The 21,224-nt window shown below is 56.5% G+C and overlaps 3 protein-coding genes across 3 annotated transcripts; 2 read left to right on the forward strand and 1 right to left on the reverse strand.

Annotated features, from left to right (window-relative positions):
* Positions 1-3,570: 3,570 nt before the first annotated feature.
* On the forward strand, positions 3,571-5,283 carry PG985_001453 (glycosyltransferase family 2; the record flags this gene model as incomplete). Its single annotated transcript, XM_066821222.1, has 4 exons — positions 3,571-3,653; positions 3,742-4,596; positions 4,663-4,957; positions 5,014-5,283. 4 exons carry the CDS (start codon positions 3,571-3,573, stop codon positions 5,281-5,283), a joined length of 1,503 nt encoding a protein of 500 aa, XP_066692101.1.
* Positions 5,284-15,478: 10,195 nt separating this feature from the next.
* On the forward strand, positions 15,479-16,222 carry PG985_001454 (uncharacterized protein; the record flags this gene model as incomplete). Its single annotated transcript, XM_066821223.1, has 1 exon — positions 15,479-16,222. One exon carries the CDS (start codon positions 15,479-15,481, stop codon positions 16,220-16,222), a length of 744 nt encoding a protein of 247 aa, XP_066692102.1.
* A 1,058-nt stretch (positions 16,223-17,280) lies between these two features.
* Positions 17,281-20,810, reverse strand: PG985_001455 (uncharacterized protein; the record flags this gene model as incomplete). Its single annotated transcript, XM_066821224.1, has 2 exons — positions 17,281-18,930; positions 18,954-20,810. The coding sequence occupies 2 exons, from the start codon at positions 20,808-20,810 to the stop codon at positions 17,281-17,283; spliced, it is 3,507 nt and encodes a 1,168-aa protein (XP_066692103.1).
* Between the last annotated feature and the right edge of the window lie 414 nt (positions 20,811-21,224).

Below are 21,224 nucleotides of genomic sequence, written 5' to 3' on the forward strand. Positions count from 1 at the left end.
TTAGCTGGGGAGGCCACTGGCTGCCAACTGGGGCTGGGGGACAAATGGGACAGGGACGGGGACGGGGGCGACTGGGACTGGATTCACAATCGCCTTGGTACGCGCTGGGCTGGGCCGCTCTCGCTGCACTGTACGGCACGAGCGATGGGCAGTGCACGCATAATAGGCGGCGGTTTCTTAGCTACATACGTGAGCATCGTGAAAGCTGATTTGATATGGCATGACGCTTGAGCCCGAAGAGAAATGATCTTTGCCTGGCTATTGAAAGGCGCACGCGTACAGTCCAGGCCTTGTGCCAGGGGGGCCGCTTCTGCAATTATGGCTCGATGGTTGGATGATCGTGACTGGGTAACTAGAAGGGTCTCAGGAAATGAAACCCACCACCGAAAACCGTTATCTAGGGTAATTGGGCGGGCACGGAGTGGAAACGCCGAGTATGGGCGTCTTGCCACGTTCGTCGCGTACTGTATGGCAAATGGCAGAGAGAGAAGAGGAAAAACACAACACGCAGATAGAGAAAACAGTGCAAGCGAGCTGAATGACTGGTCAGTCTCTTGGTATTTCTGCTCCCCCCATACGGTTACGAGGTCGCGCATCCAAATTGATGCTGATGCAGTGAAGTCAAGATTGGGATAGGATAATACACATTTTAAGCATGTGTGTGTGTGTGTGCGTGCGATTAGTAGGGTGTAGGCATGTAACAGCAAGACGTGTAACGGCGCCGGGCGCCGGTTACAAACAGATGGATCGTGTTCTCGAGCAAGTATAGTACGGTGGCATTGAGGTCGAAGTTCAATCTACAGTCCCGGACCTTACGCTGCTAGGGCGAGGCCTGTAGGCCGGAGGTAGGATTCGACGTTGGCAAGTTACCTCCCCACCGGGATCTTCCAAAGCACCCAGTACTGTTTTGGTATATTCCTACATGCTTTGATCAATGCCACCTGCAACTGCCATATACCTGTATCTTGGACGTTAATAAACATCAATATCAAAAGAGCGACAGAGAGAGGCAAACTTCCCCAAGTTGCGACATGCATACAACGTACACACAGTCATGTTTCCCTGCTAAGAATACCCGGGATGGACCTACCACCGCTTACATGACAGGCCCGTCATGACCGAATCAAATCAAGTCAACCCACCTCGGCCTCTCTTCTCCTGCAACTCTGGAGACTGGAGATGGCTGCTCTGTACCTGGCCTCCCTTGCCCTGCCCTCTTGTTGTCTTTCAATCGTTTCGCGTAGCCTTAGTGCAGGTTTAGCTGCTAAAACCAATCCGTCAACTAACCTAAACCTAGCCCCAGCCGCCGCTTCATTTACTGAGAACCCCGGCCGTGCAGTAGTAGCAGCTGGCCTAGCACCGCTGGGACCCCACCACCCCTCTTCTCGCGGCCATGTACCTCTGCAATCTTCAGTTGCATTTCCTGGATGTTGATGGATAGCGCTGCGATTCCTCCCGTACGCCGCAGGGATCCCAATTTGCGCGTACCGGCCTTGTAGACGAATTTTGGCAATTTTTTTATTGGAGAAGGAGGGGAGACCCTCAACTATTCAATTCAATTCCCTCTCCCATGTAAGGTAAGGTATATCCATCCAGCGCCAAATATCCACTGCAACTTCAGCTACCTGGGCACTTCCTAGGCACTTGCTGCACACATACGAGTCTGGTCTCTCAACAAGAGAGACATGAAGAAAAAGGTGCGAGAACGGAGGGAGACAATCGGCAGCAGTCGACATGAGACCCCCCAGGAAAAAAAAATACACTGCACCTGAGAGGTATCTTGTTGACTACGATCCAATCATTCAACCGCAGGACGCATGGCGTCGAGGGATGGTTCGAAAATTATTGACTAATCAAGCAACAGAGGTCAAGTCGTCGAGTTTGACGATTGGTATACATGCCTCGGTTTGGGTGGTCATGTACAATCGGTATCTTCACCTATGGGCATCCAGCATCCTCGTAACGGCCACCATCCATGCTCCAATCTTGGACCTTTCCCCATCTTTGCCGCCCTCCAGTGCTCGTGCTTTTTTTCAACTGACAGGGCCCTGGTAAGTACCTCCAGAAAACCCATAATCCCAAGTCCTCGAGGTACGTAACGGGCTAGGGCTAGTTAGTGTATCAACATCCAAATCGGCCCATACTGGCTGCTGCACTCTCGTCGCCCACTGACAGACACTCTGACACTCTCTGCTTGGCTCTGCTGTCTGGCTGCTCCCTCGCTCGCTCTCACTGCTGCGCACACCCACACACACCCTGAGCGAGACTGCAACCTCTTGCAGGGCCCGTGGAGTGGACATCCGGACTACTTTTAGTCGACTTCGTCATTTATTGGGACGTTTGGATCTAAGCACTACACACATATCGCTCTAACCGGATAGGTCGCTATGTGGTGCTGGGTCTTCTCAAACCATGGACCGTTCGGCTGATGGGTCTCCATCATACCAAGTCCAGTATGGATGGGTGGATGGAGACCGCATGTCGACCCTTGGAGCAAGTGTACATCCATCAACGCATATCCGCACACACTCACACACACAGGCGCGCGCACACTACTACCTACTACACACTACACACACGCACAAGGGCTCTCTTTCTCTCTCTTGCCCATGAGGGTTCAACTATATATCTCTCCCGTCCTCCGGGCTCTGGACCCGTCTCGTTCCTCTGGTTATTCTTGATTATATATATCCCCTTCGAAGCTCATTGCCTTTTATCAATGGCTTCTTTTCTTTAGGGTGTTTCTTTGATCTCTCCTATTGTATAATTATACTCGGGTTCTCTTGTGTGGAGCTTGAACTTCAGTCGTTTTCCAGGTCAGCTTTCGTTGTCGTCGTATCTGGTCGGGACTGGAAAAGCAGTAGCAGCAGAGGTTGACTGTTGAGGCTCTCGCAAGCATCCATCGTACTCTCGCTCTTCTCGCCGCCTTGTTCGCGTGTGGTGTGCTGTCGAAATACAGTCACCCGATCCGAGCATAGCTTGTTGGGCTCCTTCGAAAGGTCCCATCTCCCGTTGAATCTGGATATCCCATCCCGCTTCATCCCGTCAACCGGCCTCTCAACAGCAGCAGCAGCAGTGGCAACACACACCCATTGAGTCAAACCGTCGTTTGTCCTCACCACTCGTTCAGTCCACAATCTCGAGGGTTCGTCGGCTAAAGAAAAAATAAGGCTACAAATTAGAGAATAAAGATCCCCATATCTTCCATTTGGGCCCTTGTTTCTTTTTTTTTCTCCCTTTTAATCGTCAACCGCAAGATTCATCATAGAGACTGCTCGAGGTGTCCCCTGCTCCGCAGCCAAACCCCCTGGAACACTTCACTACCTCGGAACCCGTCCTCGGCTCACCCACCTCCTCCGTCCTACAACCCAGCCAGCATTCTCGGAGTTTGGAGGAATTCAAGGACATTCGATGGTCGCCATTGGCAGGCAATCAACCACGCCTAGTCTCTCGCCTACGACAACCTAAACTTCGAAAGCCTGGGCTCGTCACTTACAGTCGCTGAGAAGCTTCTTCCCAAATCTTTATCACCTACCAACCCACAGGAACGTGCTATCTGACTCCGGCACCATGTTCGACATCGCTTCCTTCCTCGGGGCGATCTGGGTGTTCTTCTTGACCCCCTCGTGGCTCAAATTCCACATTGGTCTCTGGTAAGTTGTAATGCACTACGGCTTGTCAACAAAGCCAATGCGCGCCTCTTTTTCTCTCGTGGACGGTGGTGACTAATAATACATCCAGGCTATGGCGCTATACTCGCACGATTGTCCACTCAACTAGTCATTGGATGTACAAGTCGAAGCCGATCCCAGCCGAGCCCAAATACACCCCCTCTGACGTGACAGTTGTTATCCCCACCATCCACAACTGCCCCGAGGAGCTGCGCACTTCGCTGGAGAGCATCCTGGCCTGCAAGCCCTACCAGATGATAATGATTACTACGCGGGACAAGTACCCGGCCCTGCAGAAGCTGGTCAAGTCTCTGCCGTCTTCCAACATCCGCGTTCTCTGCACCGACATTGCCAACAAGCGCCTCCAAGTCTGCAAGGCCCTGCCCGAAGTCACCACCCAGATCACCATCATGGCGGATGACGATGTCTGGTGGCCCCCGACCCTGCTGCCCTGGATCCTGGCCCCGTTCGAGGATCCCAAGATTGGAGGAGTCGGCACCTGCCAGCGTGTACGCCGCGAACGCACTGACTCGTGGTCCGACAACGTCTGGAACTGGCTTGGCGCGGCCTACATTGAGCGACGCAACTTCGAGATCTCGGCTACTCACAACATGGACGGCGGAACTTCGTGCATGTCCGGCCGCACCGGCGCCTACCGATCCGAGATTCTTTCGAGCGGAGACTTCCTCGACGGGTTCCAACGCGAGCGCTGGGGCAAGTACATTCTCAACGCCGACGACGACAACTTCGTGACCCGATGGCTCGTCAACCACCAGTGGAAGACCTGGATCCAGTACGAGAAGGAATGCGAAATCGAGACGACGCTGGAATACGGCATGAAGTTTATGTACCAATGCTCCCGATGGGCACGCAGCAACTGGCGCAGCAACTGGACGAGCTTGGTCAAGGAGCGATACGTGATTACGTGAGTGCATCCATTATACATCGTTGACTGATTGGTTAAACTAATTTTTTTTTTCTGGGATGGCAGTCAGCAGCCGTGGTGCACTTACGCTCTTCACCTAGCCACCTTCACTTCGCTGGCTTTTATTGGAGACCCCCTGATTCTGCTGTCGCTTTGGTGGGGCACCGCCAATTGGGACCCGGAAACCCGGCACTACGCCCTGATTGCCGAACTCGTCTGGATGTTCGCCTTCACCAAGGTCGTCAAGCTTGTTGGTCTCTGGCGCCGCTATCCCCAGGACATCATGTACTATCCCGTATCCATCCTTTTTGGCTACTTCCACGGCCTCATCAAGATCTATGCCTTGATCACTCTTAATATGGTAAGCTTGCGCCGCCCCCGCCGTCCTAAATGCGACTTGCTAACACTACCAACCAGACGTCTTGGGGCAGCCGACCTGATGGTGATGCTCACGATAGCCTGCGCATGGCGCCTCACCCTGGACCTCACGAGTCGACTCTGACGCCGCGAAAGCGACCCGACGACCTCGACACGGTGCTCGCGAAACGCGTCTCGCATGCTCGATCAGCCTCGGCCCGAGAAAAGGCCCTGCTGGCCCTGCAGTACGAAGAGGAGACACCGGTGGTCTCGATGGTCACGGAGAAGCGAACGATCTCGATGAATGAAAAGACGTCCCAGGACCCATGAATGATCAGTCGGTCCCATTTAGAGCGGACCTGGCTGGATGTTACGATCACGCCCTTTATGATTCACGAAAATCAGATTCGAAATTGACCCTCGTATTTTTATTGCTCCTCCCCTTGTCGAGAGAGAGGATGGACGGAACCGGAGTTGAGGTTCAACAGCACTCGACCCCTGTTCCTCTTTTCTCCCTCTTACTGGTGCCCCTCTACTTTACGCTTTTTTTGCTAGACGGACCAGATGATCCCTCCGACCTGTCGATGTCGATTCGCGCGCCCTCTAATTGGCCACGGGCGCAGCTGACGTTCTTCTTCGTTGGTATATCACTCTATAATGGTGGCGGTGGTGGTGGTTGGTGGTGGTGCAAGCAAAAATTAAAAAAGACTGTGTGCGGGGTGTGTGTTGTCTCCCGCCTGGTGGTCGTCTGGTTTCTGCATATGCGACTGGTCGGAAAACATAGCATATCTTCCTTATTGCTCGTTATTTGTCAAGTTTCCTTGGTTTCTGGGGAAAACACAAAAGTTTCTTGGGGGAAGGCAATATCTAGACAGCGCCTGTTTGGTCAGATGTGGCAGTAGATTGCGACTCTTGTTTACACACATGGCTGCACGTTTCTTGATTGCTACGGCATCATTATTCATAGATTAGGAGAACAGACCATGAAATCGGGTAATACTATTTCTTCTAACATGCTTCTTCTCTTCTCGTTCCATCGCGACCGCTTCCCCTCGGTTGTTCGGTGGCTCGCTCTCTTGCTTTCCGCTTTCTGCTTTCCTTGGCGACCAAACTCGTGATGAACGAAGACATCGTCATATGCAGCAAAGGAAAGTGTCGGACTGTTTTCTGGGGCCACCTGGCTATTGCAACGTAGGTAGCGCGTACATCCATCTTTAAACGCGCATGCGACTCGAGTCATGTCAAAGCCGACGGGGAGATCTGCCAATCGAGAGACAGCGTACATCCCTGTCTTATCTCATAAAGTGGCCTTATTTTTTTTTCTGGATCCTTGCCCGAGGCTCTGCTGCTCGCTGTTCGGTTCAGATCTCATTGGCGGACCAAACTACGCAGGACTGTCAAGTCGTCGTACGCGGTGCGCCGAGGCATGCGTGTAAGTGAAACGGGCGACGGCGGCATACAGAGAGACACCTTCCTCTTTGCATCTGTCACTCGTCCTCTCTTGGTCTCCATGCGTGTTCCGTTCAAGAAGGAGCCAGGCATGTAAAACAGAGACAGACAAAAGCTGCTATTCCCGGGAAAGCTATAGGTAAGACATGGGGTGGGTGAGACATCCATACCATACCACGCTCGATCCCACCCCCCGACGTAATCCGCCAGATCTTTGGCAGCCCGTCAGAGATATATTGGGTTACGTACATTGCTCCGTATAGGCGAGCAGAGCTCCAACGACAACCCCTCCTCCCCCCTCCTCTATGCAACTGCTCCACCTCGAGTTGGACCCTGGGGATTTCCTTGATGGGTGCATTCTGGGTGCAGCATCAATCAATGGTTCGGTTAGTATATCTATCCTTGTACCGGTATTCGGGATGTAGGTAGGTACTTTGCCAGGTTTGCAATCGTCTACCTAGGTTCGAAAGCTGCTACAGTAATCACGGGTCGCACGGCCTGCTTTTTTCTTCCTAGCTTCCCCTGCCACAAACGCTATCTAGATGTAAATCTCCAATATACTGTGTAGATCAAGGCGAATAGTCGCGAGTAAGACATGGTTATGTAAGGCGGACAGTCTTGACTAGTCGGTTGGCAAGTACCTGTAGATATCCCCACCGCGGCGCTATGGTGGTGCTTAACCTAATCGCCCGTGGGACCCAGTTAGTTGCCAGTAACTCGAGGGCTGGGGGATTTTGCTGGGGGGTACTTTTTGTAACGACCTCGCTAAGGGGCTGCTAGCACAGAAGTACATGTATTTAGCACGAAATGGGAGAGATAAAAGCCCCCCGCAGATTGGACAGTAAGAGGGAAAATTGACAAAACTTGGAAGTTCCGATGCCCCAATTCTCTCCATTCTCCCACCTGAATGGAGGGGCAGTTGAATTGTTGCTGAGCGACAGGTGCCAGCCCCCCCAGAAATTTCGAGCTCTCAATGGCTGATCGTCGGCGGGAGAGCAGCGCAGTACACAAAGACTAATCGCTGGAGACCCGACCAGTCAAAATCTTGATTAACCAAGGCGGACTTGACTCCATGCTTCAACACTGCCTGCCTTCTTTTCATGCCTGGGTAATACGAAGCAAAATACGAAGTAACTCAGTAATGCATATCTACATGTAGTGGTTCTCCAGATGGTTCAATGATCAACTGCACGGGCAGTTCAGACTGGAGTACGTGTATTGAATTTTGTCCTTGCCCCTGCCAGCATCGTTGGGGCGCATGCAACTGTCGTTTTGGGGGAAGCTTCATTGTGTACTTGGAGGGTACTTGCTTTTATTTCTTTTTTATCTCTTTTTTTTCCATTCCTGCCTGCATGGTTTTGTGAATACTTCATGCCTACCCCACCATGGTCCATGACATCCATGCTACTTCCGCATCTTGGCCAACGCTTTCACGATTTGCCCTCGAGATCAACGGCAGAGGCTCTCCATCAGGGCTCTTCCCGATCGACTGATGGGCAGGGAACAAGACACATCGCAGGATCGCCTTTTCCAAAGCTCGCCATCAACGATCAATGATTGCAGTGAATGATCCCCAGTAACCCCGACCTGCTCATCTTTTGCCCAACGCGGCCTCCTGCATGCGCCAGCGCAAAACATCGAGATGGGTTCCTACATACATGTGCATGGCTAGAGGCCGGCTAATCACCACACCCAGCAAGCCAAACAATCACGACTTGCATACGCCTCTGCAGAAACCTGGTCCCTACTGTGCGGAGATATGGCCTGTCCAATCTGCAGCGACACGCACACCACATATGCAGTCCTCACATGTCAGAATTCCTCAACACCAAAGCCAGCAGCAACCAAGCAGCCAGCTTTCTTCGTCAATGTCGGCTTGACCAACTATTGCACATGCTCTCTACCAACCTACAAGACGGAGTACATACTTACATACCCTACATACGGTCCGCCGTTGCATGAATTGATGCACTCAATCATTCACTTTCAGCTTGCCAACGAGGTCTTCGCCCCCCGGACATTAATATGGCAGACGCACTAGACTGACTTGAGCAACCCCTCGTTCTTGCCGTTTTGGTTAAACGGTCGTTGTTTGCATGCCAATTCGGTCCGTCGCGCGACAGCCGACTATCGAGCGAGGTATTGCCCTACCTACCTAGCCTTGTGACATGGATGCCCACCCCAGATTCTCCAAGTACACCTACATTCGCAGTGAGAAGCTTTCGAGTATACAGCCCGGCAACTCGCGCCGAAGTCGTCACTGGCAACGCCTTCTTCCCCAGGGAGCGGCAGAGAGCGGCAGAAAGGGCAAAGATGTTGACGATCGGGTTGCCTATCTCGGCTGCCCATGACGGAACAAGCTGCCATCTGCACTCGCGGATATCAATGCTCCTGAGCAAGCGCATCGCGACCATCTCCAAAGCCGATCAGCATTGGTCGTCGACCCCTCCAACAAGTCGATGGCTTCCCTGCTCCTCTGCTGACGGGATGTCAAGGCTGAGACAGGACACCACCCTCTGACAGGGTCGGTTGCGATGGCTCTGATCTAGTCGCGCCACTAAGCATGCACCAAGATAGTGCACGCCCATGCCGGTGGATCGTCTCTTTTTTAGCATCCAGATCAATATATATATTTTGAAGCCACGGGCAGGGGGTGCGCAAGTCGTCGGCAGGTATCTTTTGGAGTACGGCAGCCAGCTTTGCGACCCGCGCTTATCCTTTTCCACTCGGACCTGCATCTGCACAATGCACGATTGGAACCGAAGAGTGGGGATGCTCTGTCGCTGTCTCTCTCTTTTGCAGGACGGAGCTATGGCTAGAGCCCTCGACCTGGCGAGTACCCAGTGCATCCATTCGTTAGCAAGCACCGAAAACGCTTGGTCATGCTCGCGCTCCTTACGATTGCGGAGCGATCGTGACTCGATGCCACTCTCGTGATGGAGAAGGGCCGTCCGCCCTCCCGCCCATCTGTCATATCGCAGCATTCGGCACTATAGCAGAATTTTCAAGGCAGACGAACGAGGCAAGATCAGTATCGCACAGTCGGATCGGAAACACTGCTCCGCACCCAGCCAAAAGAAAAAAACGGGCTCCTACCCACTGGCTAAGCAGCGCGGATGTGATCGCGACGACGATCGGGGCCCTCTGCCTCTGCGGACTGAACGAACTGTTGAGTCCTAGTGGTTTGGCAACCCGATTTCTGTATCTCACTCCTCCAAACCCCGCCGAGGCTTTAGTGCCCGTTTGGGCTCTCCGAGTTGTCCCTGTCGAATCACGTTGCGGCAATAGCATGGTCCGTCACAGGCGCACCTGTATTCAGCAGACTTGACAAAAACTATGACTTGCTTGATAGGCTATTTCGATGCCTTGAGCATCCTCTTCAAGCACATGCCTATATATGTATAGATGAATGTGTATTGCGGACTCTAGCGACCAAGCCATCTGGCGGCGACACCATCTTCTTTGCCATGTCGCGTGGAAATTGCGGGGTTTGTGTGACAAGGGAGAAAAAGAAACCTCTGACATACACTCTGGGTACATGCAGCCTGCATGTGGACGTCTCGCAAAGGACCGTCTGGATACCCGTTGCTGTTGGCTGCTGAGCTGGCCATCTATTGGATTGTGCGATCTCGAAAGAGGCTTCGGGTTGCCCCTCGAGGCAGGGTAGGATAGACCAGCCACCAACCACCCAAGCGCGCCTCTACAAGACCGTGGTTCGAGATAGCACATGACACCTTGACTAGCTCGCCCAGTCGACGATCTGGCATTGAGCGGCCCGGGAAGGGAATTAATTGGGGCAGCCGACCTTTATGATCAGCAGAAGATCCAAGCAGCTTGCCGGCCATCTGGAAACGGCAAGGCGACCAGCGACGGACCTTGGGGTGCCAGTTTGCTCCCACGCGCCGTGGCACCTAGCCTCCGTCCTCCGTCACCTTGTCCAATTACGGAAATTTCTCGACGGATTCCTCGCTGCCATTCGCGGAAACAATTGTGGCCCATTTCCCCTTCTAGTTGGATCGGACGAGATGGCGTCAGCGCCGGCCCTGCTGTCGCAACTCACATTCTCTCAACTCCGACGGGCGGTGCTACAGTATGAGATTGGCGCTGGCTTCGGTACCAAGAAAACTAAAAAGTCGACTGCTGCTGAGACGACTTTTGTGACGTTGATGTTGTTTCTTTGGCTGCTTTAGAGCTGCATGCGGTATGCTTTTTTCAGCTGCCAATCAGCCATTGCTATTATTATCTTTGCCTTCGTGTTGGGGGCGGCACGTTCTGATGGTCGCTGCAGCTCTCTGACATCCAATCACATCGGGTGCGAACGTGCATCTTGTTGCGTTCGTTTCCACTGCCCACTGGAGGAGTCATTGGGGGGGCAAGCTTATCAGGCCAAGCCTCTGAGCGAGCAAGTAGTCGCGATCTACACCAGAGTCTAGACTTGCAAGTTGCGCGGCCTTCATTCTTGGTGATGTGCCGGTATTTCATGATACTAATCAACAGGAAACCCTGGAACGACGGCCTAATGCGCTTTCACATCAGCATTTCCGTTGGCATGCCACGAAGCAGGGTGACTCTTACAGTATGTCTCACATTAACCGTCGCACACAGATGGTCATATGGTTACACGCAGCTTCACTGCTGATCCCTTGATCCCGATAGCCCCGAGCATCCTGGTGCAGGCGGCACGACAAAAGCCTATCTCAATGGCACAGATGGCAAGTTCCGTATGACGCGGCTTGCACCCCAAGTTAGCAGCAGTTGCCTATTGAGTTCGGGTGCATCTTGCATGAGCATCATACGAGATCCTGTCGAAGTTCCGTCATGCACGTCAACTGGGTTACATATGAAGGGCGATGCAAGTAGGGCCAACAATGCTACCATGTTATCGCCTGTCTGTACACGGAAATTTCGGAGTGGCCTTGGGCGAGCCGCAACGACAAGCCGTATCCCCCGATGCCGTGCGGCAGAGGACCCATTTGAGAATGCTGCCACATGCGGCAGTGGTGATGATGGGGATGCAGCTCGCCGAAAACAGAGATCCAGGGTGGATTCATGGCAGGCCGGGCGGTACAGCAGCACCGGCACCCAAGGAGGAACCAGCAGTGTACATCCGGGAGATTCTGGACGTCGCCGAATCAGCCACCCCCATGGCGTGTGTGGGTGGGCACCGACGAACTGGAGGGGGTGTGAGGGGTGGCCGTCGCATTGGGCGGGTGTAGCGAGCGGGCTTGCTGACTGCCTCGAGCGATCTCCTTTCTCTCACTCGCACAGGCTCAATGGCGCACTACTGCACCACTCCTGCAGGCTGCCTGCAACCTTTCCTTGCATCATGCAATTGCGTGCATTTGGGGGGAAGGATAGGACAAGGTATGAAAACGTGAAATCACGCCCGTTACCGTTACGAGTCTGGGGAGCCGCAGGCCGTTACACACGATGATGGCGTTCGCTTTTTTTTACGAGTAGAATGGATGACTGACTGACCAGCCTAGGCAAACCGCCCAGGACAACCATGGTGAGCAGACCAGAGCATGCGACTTCAATTCCAGCAACGATACTTCTCAACAGCCACGATGGACCTCGTGTGTACGTCGCAGCGCTTCGCAACAAGCTCAAGGCAGAAATACTGCAATCAGAGGACGGGTGGCGTACGATGCATTCCTCCTAGAAGATCCCCAAACCAAGTTAAATCTGATATCTCCGGCCGGAGCTTTCGAGCAACCCCTCACTTTCACACCATCAATGCCTTCGCGTATAAGCACAAATACACCAGAAGCCGTATCTGCATCGTGACGAGAGCTAGGATGAAGCCCTTCTCAGCGATCATATGGGGCCGTATTGTCAGCCCGGGCTTGCGCGTCTAGGCAAGCCACTCAGCTTCAAGACCCATGTTTGCTATCCGCCATTGGCCAATGGCCCGGCATCCCTTCACGTCATTTGCACCGCCAACCACAACCACGGCGCCCGAAATGGTAACGGTTCTCTCACCTAACATGGCCTAGCTTACCTAGGTGAGCAGCTAGTCCATCTTTCACGACCCGGGACTCACCTCGTATCCTCCCGGGTCCATGGATTTGGTAAGCATGGCGAGGTAAGCTTACTGTAACCCCCCTGCCGTGTCAAGTCACAAGCATCTACTGATTTTTCTTCTTCCCAGCAACCTCGATGCACTCGCGAGAACCATTGGGACCGTGATTGGACGACAGCGAGTGTGATGTGATTTCCATATAAGCAAGCCACAGAAAGGTGGAGTGTGACGGAGCGATGATGACGATGATGTTGTGTTGGGAATACTCATTGCGCCGGATCCTTGTCCGGTAGATCTGGGGTACCAGCGGTGGTGGTGGTGTGTGTATGCGGCTCTCCCACGAGCTATCCATGGATGATGTGAGCAGCAAGCGACGGCCGAGAACGCCTCTGCCTCTCCTCCACACCATCCCGGGGAGAAAAGACATACGAGACAAGACCAAGGACGCTATGGCGGCATTAGCATCATGCTGTATCACCACCCCATTGGGGATGTGGCCCTGGCTCGTAGTCTCTGCCGCGCACCTCCCCCAAGCTCCCCAAGCTCCCCAAGCTCTCCCCCATGCCGCACATCCCTATCTCCCCGTACTTGGCCAACCAAGCCGACGGGTTCCCGAATGCATTATGTATGTGCGTGCGTGCGCGCAGTGTGTGCGGATCAGGGACCAGCTTTGCCGATACGAGGTGTCGTGCTTCTAGGCCTTGCTTAAACACTCATCAGCCCGCGTCTCCTCTTTCCCTGGGCGTGCTTACTGCTTTTGCATTCAAGTAGTTTCCGTCTCGTACATATCATTTGTGAGCTCTTACCTCATCTAACGTCAGTTTCTTTTCTCCTTACTCAACGCGCGCACACACACAGAGACGATTCGTTTTCTTTCAATTTCTCTCATGTGAATATGTATGTGATTGCTCGTTTGGCCGGGCCGCGTCTTTACTTGTCGCGCGCGGGCGGGCGGTGATGGTGGTAGTGGTTTGAGAACGCGACGATGACGAAACCAGCTCATCTTTCGTGGTGGTGGGTGGCAGGAGGCAATGCCTCCCTTTGGCCTTGTGTGTAATTACACATCGACACCACCATTCTCAATCATCGCGCGCGCACACACACCCTCACACTCAACCACCATCGGAGCAACGGTTTTTCTTGTTGTGTCATGGTGGTGGTAGTAGTAGTCGGCCGACTTGTGTTGTTCGACCTGATCGATCTCGGAGGGTCGAGAGGGGGGAGCTCGCGTGCCAGCGATTACCTAATCAGGCATCCCTTTCCGACGTTACATAACAGCAACAACAGCAACAGCAACAGCAAAAACGGCAGCAGCACAAGGTCCGCTATGAGCGAGTGAGTCAGTGGCCTTGTGAGGCGCCACGGTGACAGAAAGCCAGCTGCTGGGCTCGCACGACATCGTGCTATGCTATATGGCATTTCGCGCCCAGGCTGCCCGGCTGATCTCGGGCACCCATCCATCCACCTAGGCCCCGGCGACCGGCGGCGGCGGCTTGCTCCATTGGGGATTCCATCTCGCGCCGGCCCGTTTCCTTGATTGAGAGAGGGGTCATCTGATACGCTCAATTTGCGAGAAGGAGGAGGGCCGAGATGCGACGCGATGCGAACTGGCCAGCGAAGCAATCGCGTATGTGCGTGTCACTGCCACTGCTACTATGCATCGCTCAGCATGTTGGGGACTAACCACCTGCGCATGCGACGAGACGCTCGATGGCGACGGCGAGCTACGCGAGGCGGGTGAGCAAGCAGATACGTATTCATCTCATCTGGATGGACGGGTCCTTTCTTCGCTCCTTACTTTCGCACATCTGTAGGCGAGGGTAACGTAGGTCGACGTCGGAGGAACGACGAAGAGGTCTCATTCTGGGAGCTATCTATTGGATATAGGTAAGAAGGAGGCGGGCGGGCCACTCGCAAGAGTGCTAGCAGGCTGGACATAGTAGTAGTAGAGAGAGATTGGGGCAAAACGGACGGCCAGGCGGGGTGGATGGACGGGCTGGTAGTTCAAACACGACGGCGGCGGCCAGCGCCCGAATCAGAAGGTAATGAACAGATATATGTGAATGTTTAAGGTCATTATCGCTCCGTTACCGCCGACGGTTCGCCGCCGCCACCGCTGCCAAGTTGACCCCTGGGGAAAATCGAAACATAGGTGGGATTGTATTGAAACGCCAATTGGCCCGGCCGCCAAGACAAGACAAGACAGCCTCACACACACACAGCTGGGAGGCGACCTGGTGCCTGGGCCTGCACGGCCTGGCAGAGCTGGCCTGGACCCTTTTGCTCCAGAAAACGCAGGGGCCAGCTGCAGATCTAGAAACAATGATCAACGCTGAGATCAGCACTGGACCCCCGGTTTTGCCATCGTCTGGACTTGCCCATTGGCCGTGCAGCTTGCGCGGATGGAGCTCCGTTGCCCAACTTCAGACGAAAGAAAGATCACGAATCGCAGTCGTGAATCAATTGCCATAATTAGTTGTTTCCTCCATCTGCAGAAGAATCTTTTTGCCGCGCGACTGCTGCTGCTCTTGTTTTACCACTGCCGTTTCTCGTGCGACCGCCTCGGAGGTTTTGATGTCGGCGGGTTTCAAGGATGCGGCGATCCCACATTGGCTGGCAGGGCGCGGGGAGGCGGGCGACGTGAAACGGAGACGGGCACACCAGAATAATACAACACCATCGTTTCGCCAGAATGCACCCTTCGCGGCGGCGGCTGCAACGTTATGAATGCCAGGACAGGGATATGTATCGTTCTATAATAGTAATAATACTCTTAATGTTCTATTGATGGTATTGTCGGTAGTCGGACGCGACGAGGATGATGTGCATAAATACCGTCGCCGCCCGGCGTCGGTTGGACTTGACATGATCGGCCATCTTCCCAGTCAGTGATCACCCCACTAGAACCTCTATCTTCTTCTTCACTCGCCGGTTCGAGACACTGCTGGTACAGCTTTTCTTCTTCTGTACATTTGCATACCAGATCTACTTTTTTGATCATCTTATTTCCCCCCCCACTATCAACTGCAACCGTATCTCTCCATAATCGACAAGATGAAGTTTTCCACCGTCGTTCTCTGCTTCGCCACCGCCGCCATCGGCATGCCGACAGGCGCCGACGTGGGAGCTGCCGCGGCAGACAAGCAACTGGGCGGCAAGGGCGCTGCTGCCGCCGCCGCCGGCGTCAACAAGGGCACGCCGGCCGCGTCGGGTGCGGCCCGCTCCAGCAGCACCAGCACCAGCAGCGCCGCCGTCCCATCTGCCACCGGCGGCGGCAAGGGTAACGGCAACAACAACAACAACAAGGGCGGCAACGGAAACGGCAACGCCAACGCCACCGGCCCCATCAGCGAATCCGTCATCCCCGACTACGGCCTCGCCGCCGGCGTCCCCAGCAAGTCCCAACCGGGAAGCTGCGTGGGCGCCAACAACATTAACATCCCCTGCACGTGCCCGCCGAGCAAGGCGGCGGTGGCCTCGACGCTGATGGTGTTCGTGGCGCGGGGCAAGGCGGGCAGCGTGCCCATTTCCTTCCCCGATACCAGTGATACATCTTTGGCTGCGAATAGGGCCCGCATCAATGCGATTGTGAATACGCTGCAGAACTTCAACTTTGACACGACGGGGCGCACGGGGGACGGGTGCCCCGCGGCGAGTTTCCCGGCGCTGGCGGGGGTGCAGAAGAAACTCCAAGGGGGGGAGAATGTGCAGGTTGGGGGTGCCGGGGCCGGGGCTGGTGCTAAGGCCGGGGCTAAGGCGGGTGGTCGCCAGCAGCAGCGCCGTCGTCGTATGATTTGAGAGAAAGGGAGAGCCGGATAGAAGCTGGCGAGGATGCGGAGAGACGATACAAGATATTATGAACGGTTTTGGGTTTGGGAAGGCGTTTTCTTGGATGTCCAACCAGGCAGGTTATTTATACCTGGTTGGCGGGTTTGGAGTTTTGCAAGGCCAAAGCTGGATTTGGTCATGGTGTGGATGATGTTGTTTATTTTAGAACACTCATGTAGGAAGAAATGATACCCCCTTTTCACTTTGGAACTTGCTATTGGAACTTGTTATTACCCCTCCAGATGGAGCTTCTTTAGCTTCTTCTTAAATGTTTGCTCATTTGGAGTTTAGCAATCTCAGCTAAAGATAGGGGAAGCAAGAGCACAACTATTATTCGCCATATATCCCCATCAAGCACCCATCTTGAGCCCCGTAAGACAGCAGCCCTGGGTAGGCCGTTGTGTTGTCGAGTTTATGTACTTCTCCCCATGACTGACCAACACTAGTCACGAGTTGCCTCTTTGCGTGCTTGGGACTAGTGTACGCAGGAGACATTCATCCCCAAAAGGGGGTTCTCGTTTCTCATTATTTGGAAGATCGGGATCAAGCTTAGACATATTGTTTGTAATACGTTATTATCATGTTCTCATATGTCTACATCTCGATAGCCATGAATTAGGTAGATGCGTACATATACTATACATGGCATAACGACATGGTTCGCATGTCATTGCGCAGAATTACCACTCAAAAACTTCGTGTTTCCCGTACTGAAAAGCCACGTTTTCTTCACACATTCCATCATGACCCCTTTCTTCACCACTCGGCCCACCATCAGGATATCAAGAGCTTGGTGGGTTTGGATAGACATCAAGCACCGCAAGAGCAATTTGCTCGAGATAAGCCAAGGAGGAGAACATGCCCTCTGGAAAGGTGCTCCCCTGTCCCGAGTCTGAACTGGATATACGCGAGAAGACCCACGCGCCTGTGCAAAGTGCGCTTGTATGCGCGCATTACTCCCTGCAGCCGTCCTCTTCTCGCGTGTGTGTAATTGTTTCTCGCTCATCAAACCTTCATCATCCCCGTCTTCAACCCCCCGACGGCCCCATGTTCATGTACGGATACATGTTGCCGCCGCCGCCGCCGCCGCCGCCCATGAAGGCCCAGGTCGGGTAGCTCAGGTCCGTCATGTCGGTGAGGAGGTTCTGGCTCTGCTCCCACTGCTCGGGCGCCAGCACCATGTCCCACTGGATGTCCGGCGCCGCGCTCGTCGCCGGCACCTCGGAAGCACTGCCGGTCGGGTTGGTGGCGGTGGCGGTGGTGGCCGGGTTGAAGACGCCCGAGTAGACGAAGTCGATGCCGCTTACGCTGGGGTGCCGCCCGTCCGGGTTGAAGATGGGGGCGCCCAGCGGCTGGTGCACGTGCGCCGGCTGCTGGGGGAGGTTGTGCCAGCCTGTCGGGCCGAGGGGGTGGTGATGAGACGGGTCCATTGGTGAAGGCTGCTGCTGCTGCTGCTGCTGGTGATCGTGTTGCTGTTGCTGCTGCTGCGCCTGTTGTTGTTGCTGTTGTTGATCTTGCTGCTGCTGCAGATGCGGTGGCCGCGGCGGCGGCGGCGGCAACCCCGAATCCCCCTCGCTCGGGGGGATGCCGACCCCGGCCCCCACGCTGAGGCGCTGCTGCTGCTGGTCGGCCTCGTGCGCGTGCCCCATCTGGCGCAGCGTGGCCGGGTTCTCGCCGGCCCGGACCCCCTCGAGCTCGCTGCCGAGCTGGTTGCCGAAGAGGGTGCTCGTGGGCCGGCCGTCGACGAGCTTCATGGCTTTCGCGAACTCGTTGGCGATCTTGGCGAAGCGCGCGTTGGTCCCGCTCATCTCGACCGTCTTGAGGATGTCGTGCAGGCGGCGCACGGCGTCGGCCAGCTCGGCCACGCTGTGGGTCTCGGTTAGTTGGTTCTGGGACAGGAGGGCGTCGAGCTCGCGGCCCAGCTCGGTCCGGGAGCCCGAGTGGACCGAGTGCTGGGCTTCTTGCTGCTGGTGCGTCGGCAGGGGCTGGAACTTCCAGGTGTGCTGGGCGGCGGCCTCGTCGCTGAGGGGCGGCGGGCTGCTGTGGCGGTGGGGGTCGGTCGACGAGGACGAGGTGCGCTGGTGTTGGGAAGAGCCTCCTCCTCCGCCGGCCTGGGAACGGGGATCGGGCGCGGGCGGCGGCGGCATGGCGGCGTCGGGGGCGACGAGGCGCAGGGTCAGCTCCATGCTGGTCAGGTAGACCCAGTAGACGTCGAACCAGCAGATGGCGTTGAAGGCGCCGCCGCGCCAGAGCTCGACGAAGAGGCCGACGGCACGCATGGCCGAGGTGACGCAGACGCGGCTGAGCTGCGTCACCACGAAGCCGTCGGGCGTGGCGCCGAGGTCGACGCCCTGCTCGCTGGCCTCGACCTCGCGCAGGAGGAAGCGCCGCGACAGCAGGCCTAACGCGCACTGGTACACGATGTGCAGGATCAGGATGGAGCGCCAGGACGTCAGGTCCTCGTGGTGCTGACGGTCCGGGGAGGAGGCGGAGGAGGCCGAGTACGGGGTGGGCTGCAGGTCCGGCGGCAGGGCGGACCGCCAGCTGACGAGGCGGTGCAGGTACTGGACGGCCTGGCGGTAGCGGCTGGCGGGGCAGTGGTCGAGGTCGTAGACGTCGCGCCGGATGCAGCCGACGAGGTGCCAGAGCTTGGCGAGCTGCTCGGCGAGGCCCCACGGCTGCCCGGGGCCGGGGCCAGGACCTGCTCGTCCGGGTAGTCGACGTCGACCTCGCGGTCGTCGATGGCGCTGGGCCGGCCCAGGGAGCAGCACAGGTTCTGCTCGTAGCAGTACAGAGTCCACCAGACGCGCTTGCGCAGCTCGCGGGTGATGGGGTGGAAGGAGCCCGACACGTCCTGGCGGTGCATGCCCAGGGCGACGGCGAGGCGGCAGGCGGCGCCGTGGTAGGTCCAGGCGGCGGTGCGGTCGTTGGTGTTGTTGGAGTGCAGCGACAGCAGCATCAGGGCGCAGACGTTGGGCAGGCTCAGCGTCACCAGCAGCTGCGGCAGGCCTGTCATCTCGGCGTAGTACCGCCGCTGGAAGTCGAGCGTCTGGTTGTTTTGCGGGAGGGAGCGGCAGCCAAAAATAAAAATCATGTAGAGGCAGCCGAGCCAGCCGACCGAGACGTACGTTTGGGGCTGGTTGGTGTCGGGGGCGGGGGCAGCACCGCTCTCTTTGTCGTTGCTGCTGCCCTCGTGTTGGTGGTGCTCCAGCGAGGCGGCGCGCCAGATCTCCTCGTAGACGTGCTGGAAGGTGGGCCGGTGGAAGATGACAAAGTTGGGGTGCATGTGCTGGAAGAAGGCCTCGACGTAGCGGTCGGCCACCTCACGCTCGGGGAACTTGACCTTGGTGGAGGGAACGCAGTGGCGCAGCAGCTCCGAAGGGTTGGCGTGGGCCTCGGGGCCGCTGAAGCTGAAGCTGGTGGTGGGCGAGTCGCCGCGGAACATGGAGGGCGACAGGGGCGGCCGGAGCAGGCGGTCGTGGTGGTTACTTTGACGACGCTGCTGCTGGGTGGTGTGGTCATACACCATGGTGGGGTCCGCCATCAGGTCGGCCGTCAGGTGCTCCGGGTGCGGGTCGCTGCTGAGCTCCGACGACCACGACTGCGACCGCGTCGCCACCAGGTTGCGCAGCCGCGTGAAGAAGGCCAGGCTGCCGGCCGGGCCGATGTAGTGCGGCCGCCCGCTCGGGTCCCGCACCAGGTTCGCGCTGCTCTCGTCGCTGCGGTCCGATCGGGTGGTTTTGTTCTCGGGCGACACGGGCGACAGCAGCGCCGACGCGCTCACCGACCGCGGGCGCTTGGCTGTCGTTACGGACTGCGGTGTGGGCGGCTCCCCGACCGAGGAGGAACCCCCACCACCTCCCCCTCCACCACTCCCGTCGAAATCGGGCATCTCGAGGCCCAGCTCCCGCCCGTACGCGATCACCTCCTCCGCCGTGGGCTCGGCGCCCAGCTGGGGGTGCAGCCCCCGGATCAGCGCGTCGATGGCCCGGTAGCGCCGGTCCAGGCCCTCGACGCTGCCGTAGATGCGGTGCTTGCGCGGCATCGTCGTGACGCACTGGATCCCCGCCTCGATGCAGAGCTTGCACGGCGTCAGCCCTTCGTCGTCGGCGCCCGTGTTGATGTCCATGCGGGATGTCGACGATCCCGATCCCGAGGCATGCGGCGGCTGGTCCAGGCGCTGGCACTTGCACCGCCGCGTCTTGCAGTAGTCGCAGCTGAGCTTGGTCCGCTTCCGCTGCGCCGCCGGCACGCGTCGCTTCGCCTTCAATTGTTCTCTCCGCTGCGCGGCCTGCTGGTGCGTGAGGCCACTACCGGGGGCGGAGGAGGCAGAGGAGGGGGGCGCGACGCCGCCGTGGTGATGGTGGTCCTGACCTTCGAACTTGGGGAGCGGACGTCGGGTATCCAAGGGAGGAGGCGGAGGGGGCCCGCCGAAGTGGCCCATCTGGAGGTGGCCTTGGGCAGGGTCGAATTCCGACTTGGGCTCGGCCATCGCGTGCGGTTGTTGGGGGAAGCCTCCTACGAGGTGGTGGTGGTGGTTGCTATCGTGGAGCTCCATGGCGGAGGTGGAGGAAGCGAGGAGGCGGCGTAGTAGTCGTAGACGGAGGAGGGTGTCTGCAGGATTATTCTTCTTCTTCTCGGAGGCTTGTAGCCGTTGGCGGGACACATCTGGGAAGGCAGACAAACGCGTCGATGGTAGTAGCAGTAGTAGTTGCAGTATGTAGTAGGATCAAGGGCGATCACGAGCTAGGAGGAGACACATCATGCAATACAATACAACGTCCAAGCAGGTGGAGGAGGCAGACAACTCCCGGATCTTGTGGCAGCAAGGAAGCTGGGCAAAGGTGCCCCCCCAAAACGGATCCCACGGGGTAGAAGAGGGTAGGCGGCAGGCGGGTAGCAGGTAAAGGCGGGCTAGCTCTCGCGGATGACGGAATCCACTGGCAATAGGGACGGACTTATTATTACAAAG

Source organism: Apiospora marii (assembly GCF_038362585.1).
Source record: "Apiospora marii strain CBS 49790 chromosome Unknown utg000001l_segment0_segment0, whole genome shotgun sequence".
NCBI classification, from domain to species: domain Eukaryota; kingdom Fungi; phylum Ascomycota; class Sordariomycetes; order Amphisphaeriales; family Apiosporaceae; genus Apiospora; species Apiospora marii.